The sequence below is a fragment of the Mobula birostris genome, unplaced genomic scaffold (genome assembly GCF_030028105.1).
Source record: "Mobula birostris isolate sMobBir1 unplaced genomic scaffold, sMobBir1.hap1 scaffold_1073, whole genome shotgun sequence".
Taxonomy (NCBI): Eukaryota; Metazoa; Chordata; class Chondrichthyes; order Myliobatiformes; family Myliobatidae; genus Mobula; species Mobula birostris.
In genome coordinates, this window is record NW_027274114.1 from 27277 (window position 1) to 44234 (window position 16958).

General features: G+C 55.5%; 2 protein-coding genes across 2 annotated transcripts in view; one reads left to right on the forward strand and one right to left on the reverse strand.

The window, feature by feature from the left end:
* The window catches only part of LOC140192290 (uncharacterized), a gene marked incomplete at its 5' end in the record, with an annotated part of 28943 nt that extends 25290 nt beyond the window's left edge, over nt 1-3653 (forward strand). Inside the window, one exon of the mRNA XM_072249950.1 lies at nt 2459-3653. Coding sequence (XP_072106051.1) covers nt 2459-2817 — 359 coding nt within the window. The remainder of the gene's footprint in view (nt 1-2458) is intronic.
* Nucleotides 3654-5142: 1489 nt separating this feature from the next.
* LOC140192291 (izumo sperm-egg fusion protein 1-like) lies at nt 5143-16676 on the reverse strand. Its single transcript, XM_072249952.1, has 6 exons — nt 16663-16676; nt 14466-14546; nt 8711-8820; nt 6885-7041; nt 5506-5689; nt 5143-5229 (listed from the first exon to the last, which is right to left on the reverse strand). Exons 2-6 carry the CDS (start codon nt 14482-14484, stop codon nt 5157-5159), a joined length of 543 nt encoding a protein of 180 aa, XP_072106053.1. The 5' UTR covers nt 14485-14546; nt 16663-16676; the 3' UTR covers nt 5143-5156.
* Between the last annotated feature and the right edge of the window lie 282 nt (nt 16677-16958).

The following is a 16958-nucleotide window of genomic DNA, read 5'->3' on the forward strand; positions in this document are numbered from 1 at the left end:
GGCAAATTCAATGTTGGCATTTATTTCAAGGGGAAAAGGATATAAAAGCAAGGAGATAATGTAGAGCCTTCATAAGACACTCCCAGGCTGCACTGGGAGTATTGTCACCAGTTTTGGGCCCCATATCTCAGAAAGGATAGTCACAGCCATACTTTATTGATCCCGGGGGAAATTGGTTTTCGTTACAGTTGCACCATAAATAGTTAAATAGTAATATGTAAATTATGCCAGTAAATTATGAAATAAGTCCAGGACCAGCCTATTGGCTCAGGGTGTCTGACCCTCCAAGGGAGGAGTTGTAAAGTTTGATGGCCACAGGCAGGAATGACTTCCTATGACGCTCTGTGCTACGTTTCAGTGGAATAAGTCTCTGGTTGAATGTACTCCTGTGCCCACCCAGTACATTATGTAGTGGATGGGAGACATTGTCCAAGATGGCATGCAACTTAGACAGCATCCTCTTTTCAGACACCACCGTGAGAGAGTCCAGTTCCATCCCCACAACATCACTGGCCTTACGAATGAGTTTGTTGATTCTGTTAACAGCAGGAATTCTGCACATGCTGGAAATTCAAACAACACACATCAAAGTTGCTGGTGAACGCAGCTAGCCAGGCAGCATCTCTAGGAAGAGGTACAGTGGACGTTTCAGGCCGAGACCTTTCATCAGGATTAACTGAAGGAAGAGCTAGTAAGAGATTTGAAAGTGGGAGGGGGAGGGGAAGATCCAAAATGATAGGAGAAGACAGGAGGGGGAGGGATGGAGCCAAGAGCTGGACAGGTGATTGGCAAAGGGGATATGAGAGGATCATGGGACAGGAGGTCCGGGAAGAAAGACAAGGGGGGGGAACCCAGAGGATGGGCAAGGGGTCCTTTTTCTCCCTCTGTCCCTCTGACTATACCCCTTGTCCATCCTCTGGGTTCCCCCCCTCTTGTCTTTCTCCCCGGACCTCCTGTCCCATGATCCTCTCATATCCCTTTTACCTATCTCCTGTCCAGCTCTTGGCTCCATCCCTCCCCCTCCTGTCTTCTCCTGTCATTTTGGAACTTCCCCTCCCCCTCCCACTTTCAAATCTCTTACTAACTCTTCCTTCAGTTAGTTGACGAAGGGTCTCGGCCTGAAACGTCGACCGTACCTCTTCCTAGAGATGCTGCCTGGCCTGCTGCGTTCACCAGCAACTTTGATGTGTGTTGCTTGTTGACTCTGTTGGTGTCTGCTACCCTCAGCCCGCTGCCCCAGCACACAACAGCAAACATGAGAGCACTGGCCACCACAGACTCGTAGAACATCCTCAGCATCGTCCGGCAGATGTTAAAGGACCTCAGTCTCCTCAGGAAATAGAGACGGCTCTGACCCTTCTTGTAGACAGCCTCAGTGTTCTTAGACCAGTCCAGTTTATTGTCAATTCGTATCCCCAGGTATTTGTAATCCTCCAGCATGTGTTGTGATTGGAGAGAGTTCAGAGGAGGTTCACAAGGATGATTCTGGGAATGAAGGGGTTAACATATGAGGTGCATTTGGAAGCTTTGGATCTGTTCTCACTAGAATTCGGAAGAATGCATGGAGATCTCATTGAAACCTACTGAATATTGAAAGGACTAGATAGGGAGGATGTGGAGAGGATGTTTCCTATGGTGGGGGTGTCCAGAACTAGAGGGTGCAGCCTCAAAATTGAGAGGCGGTGCTTTAGAACAAAGGTAAGTAGGAATTTTTTAGCCAGAGAGTAGTGAATCTGTGGAATGCTCTGCCACACACTGTGGTGGCCAAATCCATGGGTATATTTAAAGCAGAAGTTGATCGTTTCCTGATCGGTCAGGGTATCAAGGCATATGGCGAGAAGGCAGGTGTATGGGGTTGAGCGGGATCCAGGATCAACCATGATGGAATGGTGGAGTAGACTCGATGGGACGAATGGCCTAATTGTCAGAGATGGGGGAGAGAGTCCGTGGGATGTGGGTGGGGATTCAGTCCATGACAGGGGAGTGTCTGGGAATTAAGTGGGGATTCAGTCTGTGGGGAAAGTCAGTGACAGGGGAGTGTCTGTGTGGATGTGGGGTTCAGTCTGTGAGGAGAGTCAGTGACAGGGGAGTGTCTGGGATGTGGGGTTCAGTCTGTGGGGAGAGTCAGTGACAGGGGAGTGTCTGTAGGATGTGGGGTTCAGTCTGTGGGGAGAGTCAGTGACAGGGGAGTAAGTGTCTGTGGGATGTGGGGTTCAGTCTGTGGGGAGAGTCAGTGACAGGGGAGTGTCTGTGGGATGTGTGGATTCAGTCTGTGGGGAGAGTCAGTGATGGGAGTGTCTGTGGGATGTGGGGAGAGTCGGTGATAGAGGAGTGTCCATTGCCTGTGGGAAGGGAGAGAGTCGGGAACAAGGGTTTCCATGGGTTGTGGGAAGGGCTGAGAGACAAAGTGGGTGTGACGTCTTGCTCCTGTAACTGACGGAATCTTCCTTTTCCTCAGGTCCCTGTGCAAGGCTGGGGCCCGACCCCCCTCTCTCTCCTGGAGCAACCAGGCTCACTCCCATCATTACTGAGGACGAGGGGTCATCTCTTCTGCTCTCACCACCCTCCCTGGATCTCCTCCCTGAACTGTCCCACTGTCGACCCTTCGAGCCCCTCTCCCCTCCATCTTCTCCTGGGCCCTGCCGCCCGACGGCCAGCCCACCCCACTCCCCCCTCACCCTCGATCCGGCTGACTGGGTGGATGCCTCACCCAGCACCACTTGCCCATCTTTGGCTAGTGTTTTCTGTGCCGATATGCTCGAGCCCCCCGAGCTCGGCATTAACCGGATGGTGGACTTACTGGTGGACCAGTGGTGAGAGGGGCGAGGGGAAGAACGAGTGAGGGACCACCTCCCCTCCCTCCCTCCACTCCTCAAAGGACATGGGGAGAAGGGACCCCAGGGGACCGAGATCACAACCATCTGCTGCCCCTCCCTTCCGCATCTTGAGGAACCGGGAACAGGCTGAGGTTGAGAGATAGGAATGGTGGTGGGAAGAGTGTGTGAGAGTGAGAGAGACCTACGAACACACTCTCCTTCCTCCCCTCCCTTTCTCCCTCCCTCTACTCTGCAGGAGGCAAGGGTAACAGAGTGCAGTGGAGAGGAAACGCTGTCCCTTCCCCTCAAGGAATGAAGAAGAGAGATAGAGAGAAAAAAAGCACTGTCTCCTTCCCTCCCTCCCCTCCTTGAGGGAAAGCAGGACCCCAGGGTGAGTGGGAGCAGCACTCTCCACCTCTCCCTACCCCAGAACCCAATCCACAACACGTCTGAAGTTCATGGGCAGATGCAAATCCTGGAACTGCACCCCCACCCATCTGCTCACACGCGCACGTTGCCTTCGTGTCTCCTTCGTCACGAGCACCCTCCCCGGTCTTCCCCAGCACACTCCTGGGAAAACAGAGCAAGGAGGGGAGGGGAACTCTTCACCTCAGGAAGATGGGGATTGGGAGGGACAGAATCCAGACTGATGCACGTTCGAGTCCAGATCCCCCCATCCCAATAACTGCCCCACAAGTCCTGTCCCTCAAGTCCCCAACTTTCTGAGGGCCCCCGGCCTCTTTCGCCTCCAGCTCCCCACCTCCCTTCTTCGCCCCCACCCCCCAACTCGTGGTCAACACTTGGGTGAACCTCAATAAAGTATGGATGTAATTACGAGATGTTGGTGAGGAAGCACTTGGAGTTTTGTGTCCAGTTCTGGTCTCCTCGTTGAGGGGCGGTGACATCTCCCATGTGAGGGATTGTGTTTCGGGAAGACAGTCCGGGGCTGGAATTCCAGTGACCGGCAGGGACCCTGGGGAGTGTTCTAGATCAGAGGGACCCTGGGGAGTGTTGTAGCACAGCCGGTCCCAGGGTTACAAGGACATGGTTCCCTGAAAGTGGAGTCACAGGTAGACAGGGCGGTGAAGAAGGCGATTGACACACTGGCCTTCATCAGTCAGGGCACTGAGTACAGGAGTTGGGACGTTATGGTACAGTTTTACAAGACGTTGGAGAGGCCGCACTTGGGTATTGTGTTCAGCTCTGGTCACCCTGCCGTACGTAAGATGCCATTGAGCTGGAGAGAGTGCAGAGGAGATTTACGAGGATGTTTCCGGGGCTCAGGGACTGAGTTACGGAGAGAGGTTGGACAGGTTGGGACTTTATTCCTCGGAGTGTAGGAGATTGAGAGGTGACCTTACAGAGGTGTATAAAACCACCAGGGGCACAGATAGGGTGAATGTGCACAGTGTTTTCCCCAGGGCTGGGCAATCAAGAACCAGAGGGCACAGGTTTAAGGTGAGAGGGGAGAGAGATTTAATAGGGACCTAAGGGGCAACTTTTTCACCCAGAGGGTGATCTGTCTGTGGAACAAGTGCCAGGGCAAGTGGTTGGGACAGGTACATTAAAAATGCACTGAACAGGTACGTGAACAGGAAAGGTTATGGGGCAAACGTGGCCGATGGGACTGGTTCAGATGGGAATCTAAACGACTTGTTACTTTGTTGGGTGACTCTCTGACAGAGAGTGCAACTCATCTCTCTAATACCCAAGCCAAGGCAGCAGAGACACACGTCCTTCTCCCTCGCTGAAGCTCTCTCCCCCTCTTCTCCCTCTCCCAGCCCTCCGCCCACGATGCAGGGGAAGTAGAGCTGGCTGATTCTTGAGCTTTCAACAAGACAGTTTATTTGGAGTGGTTTTGGGGGGGGTCATACCGTGGCCAGGCTCGTTCAGAGTGGGTGGGCGGTTCAGGGTCTCATTCGGTGTGGGTGGGTGGTTCAGGGTCTCGTTCGGCGTGGGTGGTGGTTCAAGGTCTTGTTCGGTGTGGATGGGTGGTTCAGGGTCTCATTCGGTGTGGGTGGTGGTTCAAGGTCTTGTTCGGCGTGGGTGGGCGGTTCAGGGTCTTGTTGGGTGTGGGTGGGCGGTTCAGGGTCTCATTGGATGTGGGTGGGCGGTTCAGGGTCTCGGGCGTGGGTGGGCGGTTCAGGGTCTCGTTCAGGGTGGGTGGTGATTCAGGGTCTCGTTGGGCGTGGGTGGGTGGTTCAGGATCTTGTTGGGCGTGGGTGGTGGTTTAGGGTCTCATTGGGCGTGGGCAGTAGTTCAGGGGCTCGGACAGTGACCAGGCTGCCTCAGAACCCCCCCCCCACCCCCCCCCCGGCCACCTCCTCCGAACTGAGGACATCACTTCAATAGTTCCATCCACTCCCTGGACCGATCCACACCTGGCCTCTTCTGGCACCCCACAGTGGAGTAACTGAGGGCAACAAGGGAGTGGTGAGAGGGCAGGAAGACGAGGGAGAGGGTGTACGGGGAAGGTGAGGGAGGAGAGATGGGGGGAGGAGAGATGGGGAGAGGAGAGGAAGGGAGGAGGAGAGAGAAAGGATGAGTGAGAAAGCAGCTGTTAACACAAACGCTGATCTATCAGAATCCCCTCTACCCGGGATCCTCCCTCACACGAACACACAGGTACAGATGTGTATACACACACACACACACACACACACAGACGCAGACACACTCCCTCCCTCACCAGAGGAGGCCTCCCAGGGCAAGCACGGAGATACTCAGCACCACAATGGCGAGGATGGAGCCCAGGTTCAGGGCCGACAGCCGCTCACTCTGCAGAGGGGCCCTGGTGGTCGCGGGCAGGAGCTCTGTGCCCAGGGAAGGACGAGTGAAGGTGGGTTCTGTCGCCTCTGGAATCGGGTCACCAACTGAAGGTAGGAGGGAGCAGAGTGACTCCTTACATCCAAAATCCCATCTTCCTCCTTCCCTCCGTCCTTGGCTTCTTGCTCCTCTGCAGCACATCCCCTCACCCCCTCCCTATCTCTGTAACCCAAACCCTCCATCCTCCCTCACCCCCTCCCTATCTCTGTAACCCAAACCCTCCATCCTCCCCCCTCACCCCCTCCCTATCTCTGTAACCCAAACCCTCCATCCTCCCTCACCCTCTCCCTATCTCTGTAACCCTGACACTCCATCCTCCCTCACCCCCTCCCTATCTCGGTAACTCAAACCCTCCATCCTCCCTCACCGCCTCCCTATCTCTGTAACCCAAACCCTCCATCCTCCCTCACCCCCTCCCTATCTCTGTAACCTAAACCCTCCATCCTCCCTCACCCCCTCCCTATCTCTGTAACCCAAACCCTCCATCCTCCCTCACCCCTTCCCTATCTCTGTAACCAAAACCCTCCATCCTCCCTCACCCCCTCCCTATCTCTGTAACCCCGACCCTCCATCTTCCCTCACCCCCTCCCTATCTCTGTAACCTAAACCCGCCATCCTCCTCCCTCACCCCCTCCCTATCTCTGTAACCTAAACCCGCCATCCTCCTCCCTCACCCCTCCCTATCTCTGTAACCCCGACCCTCCATCCTCCCTCACCCCTTCCTAGCTCTGTAACCCAAACCCTCCATCCTCCCTCACCCCCTCCATCCTCCCTCACCCCCTCCCTATCTCTATAACCCAAACCCTCCATCCTTCTCCCTCACACCCTCCCTATCTCTGTAACCCAAACCCTCCATCCTCCCTCACCCCCTCCCTATCTCTGTAACCCTAACCCTCCATCCTCCCTCACCCCTCCATCCTCCCTCACCCCCGCCCTATCTCTGTAACCCCAACCCTCCATCCTCCTCCCTCACCCCTCCCTATCTCTGTAATCCCGACCCTCCATCCTCCCTCACCCCCTCCCTATCTCTGTAACAGCGACCCTCCATCCTCCTCCCTCAACCCCTCCCTATCTCTGTAACCCCGACCCTCCATCCTCTTCCCTCACCCCCTCCCTATCTCTGTAATCCCTACACTCCCTGTCCTCCTGTTCAAACCCCTCCCTCGCTCCCTCCCTATCTTTGTTGCCCCTACACTCCCCACCCACCTGCTCAAACCCCTCCCTCACCCCCTCAACACCCACCATGGACATCATAGAGGGTCCTGGCGATATTCTTTCCCTCATTCCCCATCACCACACAATGGTATGTTTTCTCGTGCTCTTTTTGAACTCTGAGGAACTCCAGACTTGATTCCTGCGTCTCCACCATCGTTTCAAAATGCCAGTGACTGCGGGTTCCCTGTTCAAAGCAGACAACCTCAGGGTTCGTTTTGACAACACACAGAGTAATTCACTTGTACAGACGTCCTGCTGACTGGTTCCGTCACAGTCTGGTATGGTCAGGTAGGGTCTGGTACGGTCTGGTAGGGTCAGGTACGGTCCGTCACGGTCTGGTAGGGTCTGGTATGGTCAGGTACGGTCTGGTACGGTCCGTCACAGTCTGGTACGGTCAGGTACGGTCTGGTATGGTCAGGTATGGTCTGGTAGGGTCTGGTACAGTCTGGTATGGTCAGGTATGGTCTGGTAGGGTCAGGTATGGTCTGGTAGGATCTGGTACAGTCAGGTAGGGTCTGGTATGGTCCATCACGGTCTGGTATGGTTAGGTACGGTCTGGTATGGTCAGGTACGGTCTGGTAGGGTCTGGTACGGTCAGGTACAGTCTGGTATGGTCAGGTACGGTCTGGTACGGTCAGGTACAGTCTGGTATGGTCAGGTACGGTCTGGTATGGTCAGGTACGGTCTGGTAGGGTCTGGTACGGTCAGGTACAGTCTGGTATGGTCAGGTACGGTCTGGTACGGTCAGGTACAGTCTGGTATGGTCAGGTACGGTCTGGTATGGTCAGGTACAGTCTGGTAGGGTTTGGTACGGTATGGTAGGGTCTGGTATGGTCAGGTACGGTCTAGTAGGGTCTGGTACAGTCAGATACGGTCTGGTAGGGGCTGGTATGGTCTGGTACGGGCTGGTATGGTCAGGTACAGTCTGGTAGGGTCTGGTACGGTCTGGTACGGTCAGATACGGTCTGGTAGGGGCTGGTATGGTCTGGTACGGGCTGGTATGGTCAGGTACGGTCTGGTACGGTCAGGTACAGTCTGGTATGGTCAGGTACGGTCTGGTATGGTCAGGTACAGTCTGGTAGGGTCTGGTACGGTCAGGTACGGTCTGGTATGGTCAGGTACGGTCTGGTACGGTCAGGTACAGTCTGGTATGGTCAGGTACGGTCTGGTATGGTCAGGTACAGTCTGGTAGGGTTTGGTACGGTATGGTAGGGGCTGGTATGGTCTGGTACAGTCTGGTAGGGTCTGGTATGGTCAGGCGATGCATGTGGAGATCAGTAAGGTATGGCAGACCTGTCCAGCAACACCGTCATCACATTGTGCTCCGATTTAAATGTGCCCGGTCTTTCTGGTAAAACTGGGCACAACAGATACTGACCAGCAAATTCGATTTGTCGATCATCTCTGTGTTTATTTGTGAAAGTTGAATGGGGAGGGATGGAGGGAGAGGAGGTGTGTGGAGGGGGTGGGAATGTGTCGAAGGGAGGGGAAGTGTGTAGATGAGAGTGGAAGGAGGACAGGGGACTGGAGGGGAGTGAAGAAGAGGGGAGGTGAGGGAAGAGGGAATGGGAGTGGAGGGGAAAGGAGAACAGAGGGAATGGGAATGGAGGAGAGATGAGGGAGGGGAAGGAAGGGGAGTGGAGAGGAGACATGAGGGTTGGAGGTGAGAGGAGGGGAATGGATCTGAGGGGAGAGGAAGGGAGGGGAGGGACAGGGAGCGTAGGGAAGCAAAGGGGAGGGGAAGGGAGTGGAGATGAGGGGCGGCAAGTGTATATGAGGGGAGGGGAAAGGCACAGAGTGTAGGGAAGTGGAGTAGATGGTAAGGGAGGGGGGTCTGGAGGATGCCTCCCTACCAGTGGGGCCTTGGCGAAGATGTAGGATTTGAAGTTGGTGGTGAGCTGGTGCCAGGGCTGGAAACAGTCGAGTAACAGCTCATCGTTCTCACCCACCGTCACCTCCATCACTGCCAAGCAAAAACACAGAGCTCCATAAGGCCATTCAGCCCATTCAATCTACTCTTCCATTCCCATGGCTGATTAATTATCTTTCTCAACCCCATTCTGCCTTTGCCCCGTAATCTTCGACACCCTGACTAATCAAAAACCTATCAAACTCTGCTTTAAATATACCCCATGACCTGGCCTCCACAGCCGTCTGTGGTGATGAATTCCACAAATTCACCACCCTCTGGCTAAAGAAATTCCTCCTCATCTCCATTCTAAATGGATATCTCTCTATTCTAGGTTGTGTCTTCTGGCCCACCACAGGAAACATCCACTCTATCAAGGCCTTTCACCATTCAATAGGTTTCAATGAAGGCCCCTTATACTTCTCAATTCCAATGAGTTCAGGCCATCAAATCCTCCCTGTATGACAAGCCTTTTAATCTAGAATCATTTTCGCGAACTTCCTTTGAACCCTGGAGGGCAATGGACATTGTGTATGGGGAATGGAGGGAGATGGACATTGTGTATGTGGAATGGAGGGAGATGGACATTGTGTACGGGGAATGGAGGGAGATGGACATTGTGTACGGGGAACGGAGGGAGATGGACATTGCGTACGGGGAATGGAGGGAGATGGACATTGTGTACGGGGAATGGAGGGAGATGGACATTGTGTATGGGGAATGGAGGGAGATGGACATTGTGTACGGGGAATGGAGGGAGATGGACATTGTGTATGTGGAATGGAGGGAGATGGACATTGTGTACGGGGAATGGAGGGAGATGGACATTGTGTACGGGGAACGGAGGGAGATGGACATTGTGTATGTGGAATGGAGGGAGATGGACATTGTGTATGGGGAATGGAGAGAGATGGACATTGTGTACGGGGAATGGAGGGAGATGGACATTGTGTACAGGGAACGGAGGGAGATGGACATTGTGTATGGGGAACGGAGGGAGATGGACATTGTGTACGGGGAACGGAGGGAGATGGACATTGTGTATGGGGAATGGAGGGAGATGGACATTGTGAACGGGGAATGGAGGGAGATGGACATTGTGTATAGGGAACGGAGGGAGATGGACATTGTGTATGGGGAATGGAGGGAGATGGACATTGTGTACGGGGAACGGAGGGAGATGGACATTGTGTATGGGGAATGGAGGGAGATGGACATTGTGTACGGGGAACGGAGGGAGATGGACATTGTGTATGGGGAATGGAGGGAGATGGACATTGTGTATGGGGAACGGAGGGAGATGGACATTGTGTATGGGGAATGGAGGGAGATGGACATTGTGTATGGGGAATGGAGGGAGATGGACATTGTGTATAGGGAACGGAGGGAGATGGACATTGTGTATGGGGAATGGAGGGAGATGGACATTGTGTATGTGGAATGGAGGGAGATGGACATTGCGTACGGGGAATGGAGGGAGATGGACATTGTGTACGGGGAACGGAGGGAGATGGACATTGTGTACGGGGAATGGAGGGAGATGGACATTGTGTACGGGGAACGGAGGGAGATGGACATTGTGTACGGGGAACGGAGGGAGATGGACATTGTGTATGGGGAATGGAGGGAGATGGACATGGTGTATGGGGAATGGAGAGAGATGGACATGGTGTACGGGGAATGGAGGGAGATGGACATTGTGTACAGGGAACGGAGGGAGATGGACATTGTGTATGGGGAACGGAGGGAGATGGACATTGTGTACGGGGAACGGAGGGAGATGGACATTGTGTATGTGGAATGGAGGGAGATGGACATTGTGTATAGGGAACGGAGGGAGATGGACATTGTGTATGGGGAATGGAGGGAGATGGACATTGTGTACGGGGAACGGAGGGAGATGGACATTGTGTATGGGGAATGGAGGGAGATGGACATTGTGTACGGGGAACGGAGGGAGATGGACATTGTGTATGGGGAATGGAGGGAGATGGACATTGTGTATGGGGAACGGAGGGAGATGGACATTGTGTATGGGGAATGGAGGGAGATGGACATTGTGTATGGGGAATGGAGGGAGATGGACATTGTGTATAGGGAACGGAGGGAGATGGACATTGTGTATGGGGAATGGAGGGAGATGGACATTGTGTATGTGGAATGGAGGGAGATGGACATTGCGTACGGGGAATGGAGGGAGATGGACATTGTGTACGGGGAACGGAGGGAGATGGACATTGTGTACGGGGAATGGAGGGAGATGGACATTGTGTACGGGGAACGGAGGGAGATGGACATTGTGTACGGGGAACGGAGGGAGATGGACATTGTGTAAGGGGAATGGAGGGAGATGGACATGGTGTATGGGGAATGGAGGGAGATGGACATTGTGTACGGGGAACGGAGGGAGATGGACATTGTGTACGGTGAATGGAGGGAGATGGACATTGTGTACGGTGAATGGAGGGAGATGGACATTGTGTATGGGGAATGGAGAGAGATGGACATTGTGTACGGGGAATGGAGGGAGATGGACATTGTGTACGGGGAATGGAGGGAGATGGACATTGTGTACGGGGAATGGAGGGAGATGGACATTGTGTACGGGGAATGGAGGGAGATGGACATTGTGTATGGGGAATGGAGGGAGATGGACATTGTGTACGGGGAACGGAGGGAGAATGATATTGTATATGGGGAATGGAGGGAGATGGGCATTGTGTATGGGGAATGGAGGGAGATGGACATTGTGAACGGGGAATGGAGGGAGATGGACATTGTGTATAGGGAACGGAGGGAGATGGACATTGTGTATGGGGAATGGAGGGAGATGGACATTGTGTATGGGGAATGGAGGGAGATGGACATTGTGTATAGGGAACGGAGGGAGATGGACATTGTGTACGGGGAATGGAGGGAGATGGGCATTGTGTATGGGGAATGGAGGGAGATGGACATTGTGTACGGGGAATGGAGGGAGATGGACATTGTGAGTGTAACGGAAGGGGATGGACATACTAGAAAAAAATGGATCATTCTTATTCTACACTCTGTTCAGAACAACGACGACGGCCTGTGTGGTTCTGGTCTGATGAATGTTTTCTGCCCCCTCCCCAGCTACAGTATATCTAAAGTGGAGATTGACTAATTGCAGGGACATGAGGCAGAGACAGGAGGATCGAGCTGAGAGGGATAATGAATCAGTCATGATGGAATAGTAGAAGAGACTCATGGGCGAATTATGTATTTCTGCTCCCATTTCTTATGCAACTGATATCCCAGACGTGCTCTGACTGGAGTTCTGTATAGTTGCAGTCTGACTCGCTAACTCTTGTACTGAATGGCAGCAGTAACCGTGAAGGAGAACACACACTGCAGGTGTGATGTGATGGAGATTCGACACAGGTCTTCGAGGAACATCTGTCCAGCAGCAGAAACCCATTATTACTAATCTTTCCCTGTCCTTGGAAAGTCAGGGAAACTTGGGACGCACACCAGTATTCAATTGTGTAAATACATGTCTTCATCCATTGGAACAATGAAGGTGCTTTTCTGCACATATACATTCGATCTCTACACAAACAGATTTGCTCTGCGCCTCCCTGATCTGTTTTACCAAGTGTTATCCTTCTAACTCAATTGATCGAGAGAATTCAGATGGTGTCTATCACAAGCAAGCCCACTCTGGAATCTGGAGAGAGAGTGGGACGGAGAGCTGGGGAGAGAGTTTGACAGAGAGCTGGGGAGAGAGTTTGACAGAGAGCTGGGGAGAGAGTGGGACGGAGAGCTGGGGAGAGAGTGGGACGGAGAGCTGGGGAGAGAGTTTGACAGAGAGCTGGGGAGAGAGTTTGACAGAGAGCTGGGGAGAGAGTGGGACGGAGAGCTGGGGAGAGAGTGGGACGCAGAGCTGGGGAGAGGGTGGGACAGAGAGAGCCGGGGAGAGAGTGGGACGGAGAGCTGGGGAGAGGGTGGGACAGAGAGAGCCGGGGAGAGAGTGGGACGGAGAGCTGGGGAGAGAGTGGGACAGAGAGAGCCGGGGAGAGAGTGGGACGGAGAGCTGGGGAGAGAGTGGGACGCAGAGCCGGGGAGAGAGTGGGACGGAGAGCTGGGGAGAGAGTGGGCCCGAGAGCTGGGAAGAGAGGGTGGGACAGAGAGAGCCGGGGAGAGAGTGGGACTGAGAGCCGGGGAGAGAGTGGGACAGAGAGAGCCGGGGAGAGAGTGGGACGGAGAGCTGGGGAGAGAGTGGGACGGAGAGCTGGGGAGAGGGTGGGACAGAGAGAGCCGGGGAGAGAGTGGGACGGAGAGCTGGGGAGAGAGTGGGACGGAGAGCTGGGGAGAGGGTGGGACAGAGAGAGCCGGGGAGACAGTGGGACGGAGAGCTGGGGAGAGAGTGGGCCCGAGAGCTGGGAAGAGAGAGTGGGACAGAGAGAGCTGGGGAGAGGGTGGGACAGAGAGAGCCGGGGAGAGAGTGGGACGGAGAGCTGGGGAGAGGGTGGGACAGAGAGAGCTGGGGAGAGAGTGGGACGCAGAGCCGGGGAGAGAGTGGGACAGAGAGAGCCGGGGAGAGAGTGGGACGGAGAGCTGGGGAGAGAGTGGGACGGAGAGCTGGGGAGAGGGTGGGACAGAGAGAGCCGGGGAGACAGTGGGACGGAGAGCTGGGGAGAGAGTGGGCCCGAGAGCTGGGAAGAGAGGGTGGGACAGAGAGAGCCGGGGAGAGAGTGGGACTGAGAGCCGGGGAGAGAGTGGGACAGAGAGAGCCGGGGAGAGAGTGGGACGGAGAGCCGGGGAGAGAGTGGGACAGAGAGCCGGGGAGAGAGTGGGACGGAGAGCTGGGGAGAGAGTGGGATGCAGAGCTGGGGAGAGAGTGGGACGGAGAGAGCCGGGGAGAGAGTGGGACAGAGAGCTGGGGAGAGAGTGGGACAGAGAGAGCTGGGGAGAGAGTGGGACGGAGAGAGCCGGGGAGAGAGTGGGACAGAGAGCTGGGGAGAGAGTGGGACAGAGAGAGCTGGGGAGAGAGTGGGACGGAGAGCCGGGGAGAGAGTGGGACAGAGAGAGCCGGGGAGAGAGTGGGACGGAGAGCTGGGGAGAGAGTGGGATGCAGAGCTGGGGAGAGAGTGGGACAGAGAGCCGGGGAGAGAGTGGGACAGAGAGAGCTGGGGAGAGAGTGGGACGGAGAGCCGGGGAGAGAGTGGGACAGAGAGAGCTGGGGAGAGAGTGGGACGGAGAGCCGGGGAGAGAGTGGGACAGAGAGAGCCGGGGAGAGAGTGGGACGGAGAGCTGGGGAGAGAGTGGGATGCAGAGCTGGGGAGAGAGTGGGACGGAGAGAGCCGGGGAGAGAGTGGGACAGAGAGAGCCGGGGAGAGAGTGGGACAGAGAGCTGGGGAGAGAGTGGGACAGAGAGAGCTGGGGAGAGAGTGGGACGGAGAGCCGGGGAGAGAGTGGGACAGAGAGAGCCGGGGAGAGAGTGGGACGGAGAGCTGGGGAGAGAGTGGGATGCAGAGCTGGGGAGAGAGTGGGACAGAGAGCTGGGGAGAGAGTGGGACGGAGAGCCGGGGAGAGAGTGGGACAGAGAGAGCTGGGGAGAGAGTGGGACAGAGAGGTCGGGTGGGGTGCTGCGACATATCTGGAGATGATTAATACTGGTGTGGGTCTTCAGGCGACACTCAGCTCTATCATCCACTCCCCTCCGCACGACTCACCTCCACAGTTAATCCGCATGACACAGGCCTCAGTCTTTAGAGAACAGCTGGAGCACTCTACATACTTCAGGGTGAAGTTACCTGGTGGGATGATGGGAGCAAGAGGAGAGTCGGGAGGAATATTCAGTTGTAATTAGGTAAAGAAGAAGCCATTCTCCTCTTCAAAACCCTCCCTCACCCCCTCCCTATCTCTGTTAACCCTACACTCCCCCCTCCTGTTCAAACCCCTCCATCACCCCCTCCCTATCTCTGTAACCCTACACTCCCCCTCCTGTTCAAACCCCTCCCTATCTCTGTAACCCCGACACTCCCCCTCCTGTTCAAACCCCTCCCTCACCCCCTCCTATCTCTGTAACCCTGACACCCCCCTCCTGTTCAAACCCCTCCCTCACCCCCTATCTCTGTAACCCCGACACTCCCCCTCCTGTTCAAACCCCTCCCTATCTCTGTAACCCCGACACTCCCCCTCCTGTTCAAACCCCTCCCTATCTCTGTAACCCCTACACTCCCCCCTCCTGTTCAAACCCCTCCCTCACCCCCTCCCTATCTCTGTAACCCCTGCACTCCCCCCTCTTGTTCAAACCCCTCCCTATCTCTGTAACCCCGACACTCCCCCCTCCTGTTCAAACCCCTCCCTCACCCCCTACCTATCTCTGTAACCCCTACACTCCCCCCTCCTGTTCAAACCCCTCCCTATCTCTGTAACCCCTACACTCCCCCTCCTGTTCAAACCCCTCCCTCACCCCCTCCCTATCTCTGTAACCCCGACACTCCCCCCTCCTGTTCAAACCCCTCCCTCACCCCCTCCCTATCTCTGTAACCCCTACACTCCCCCCTCCTGTTCAAACCCCTCCCTCACCCCCTCCCTATCTCTGTAACCCCTACACTCCCCCCTCCTGTTCAAACCCCTCCCTCACCCCCTCCCTATCTCTGTAACCCCGACACTCCCCCCTCCTGTTCAAACCCCTCCCTCACCCCCTACCTATCTCTGTAACCCCTACACTCCCCCCTCCTGTTCAAACCCCTCCCTATCTCTGTAACCCCGACACTCCCCCCTCCTGTTCAAATCCCTCCCTCACCCCCTCCCTATCTCTGTAACCCCTGCACTCCCCCCTCTTGTTCAAACCCCTCCCTATCTCTGTAACCCCGACACTCCCCCCTCCTGTTCAAACCCCTCCCTCACCCCCTACCTATCTCTGTAACCCCTACACTCCCCCCTCCTGTTCAAACCCCTCCCTATCTCTGTAACCCCTACACTCCCCCTCCTGTTCAAACCCCTCCCTCACCCCCTCCCTATCTCTGTAACCCCGACACTCCCCCCTCCTGTTCAAACCCCTCCCTCACCCCCTCCCTATCTCTGTAACCCCTACACTCCCCCCTCCTGTTCAAACCCCTCCCTCACCCCCTCCCTATCTCTGTAACCCCTACACTCCCCCCTCCTGTTCAAACCCCTCCCTCACCCCCTCCCTATCTCTGTAACCCCGACACTCCCCCCTCCTGTTCAAACCCCTCCCTCACCCCCTACCTATCTCTGTAACCCCTACACTCCCCCCTCCTGTTCAAACCCCTCCCTATCTCTGTAACCCCTACACTCCCCCTCCTGTTCAAACCCCTCCCTCACCCCCTCCCTATCTCTGTAACCCCGACACTCCCCCTCCTGTTCAAACCCCTCCCTATCTCTGTAACCTCTACACTTGCTCCTCCTGTACAAACCCCTCCCTCACCCCCTCCCTATCTCTGTAACCACTGCACTCCCCCCTCTTGTTCAAACCCCTCCCTATCTCTGTAACCCTGACACTCCCCCCTCCTGTTCAAACCCCTCCCTCGCCCCCTCCCTATCTCTGTAACCCCTAAACTCCCCCCTCCTGTTCAAACCCCTCCCTCACCCCCTCCCTATCTCTGTAACCCCTACACTCCCCCCCTCCTGTTCAAACCCCTCCCTCACCCCCTACCTATCTCTGTAACCCCTACACTCCCCCCTCCTGTTCAAACCCCTCCCTATCTCTGTAACCCCGACACTCCCCCCTCCTGTTCAAATCCCTCCCTCACCCCCTCCCTATCTCTGTAACCCCTACACTCCCCCCTCCTGTTCAAACCCCTCCCTAGCTCTGTAACCCCTACATCCTTGTCTTCCCGTTGAATCTCTCGTTAAGAGGGAGGGGGAAGAGTTCAAACAGCCAGAGACTGGGAAACTCACCACAGTGATTGCTGCATTCGACTGTGCGGGTCGAGAGAGGTAGACGAGGGGAGGGAGCGTGGGAGTGTGAGGCAGAAGTAGGGGAGAGGGGCGAGATAGGGGAGAGATGAGGAATGGCGGAAGATGGGGAGAGATAGGGAGCGAACGGTAGAGGGAGGGAAGAGAGGGTGATGGGGAGAGGGAAGAGAGGGGGATAGGGAGAGGGAAGAGAAGGAGGGGCGTGTGGGGGGGGTTAGAGGCAAGACATGTAGAGAGGGGTTAGAGAGAGGAGGATGGGGAGAGAGGGAGAGAGGGAG

Excerpts from the sequence above, each read along its gene's own strand:
- LOC140192291 (XM_072249952.1), bottom strand. Across the intron at positions 5,690-6,884 it reads GACCCTCTATGATGTCCATG|TTGGTGACCCGATTCCAGAG; the intron begins GTGGGTGTTGAG and ends TCCTACCTTCAG. Across the intron at positions 5,230-5,505 it reads GCCCTGGGAGGCCTCCTCTG|TTACTCCACTGTGGGGTGCC; the intron begins GTGAGGGAGGGA and ends TGTTGCCCTCAG.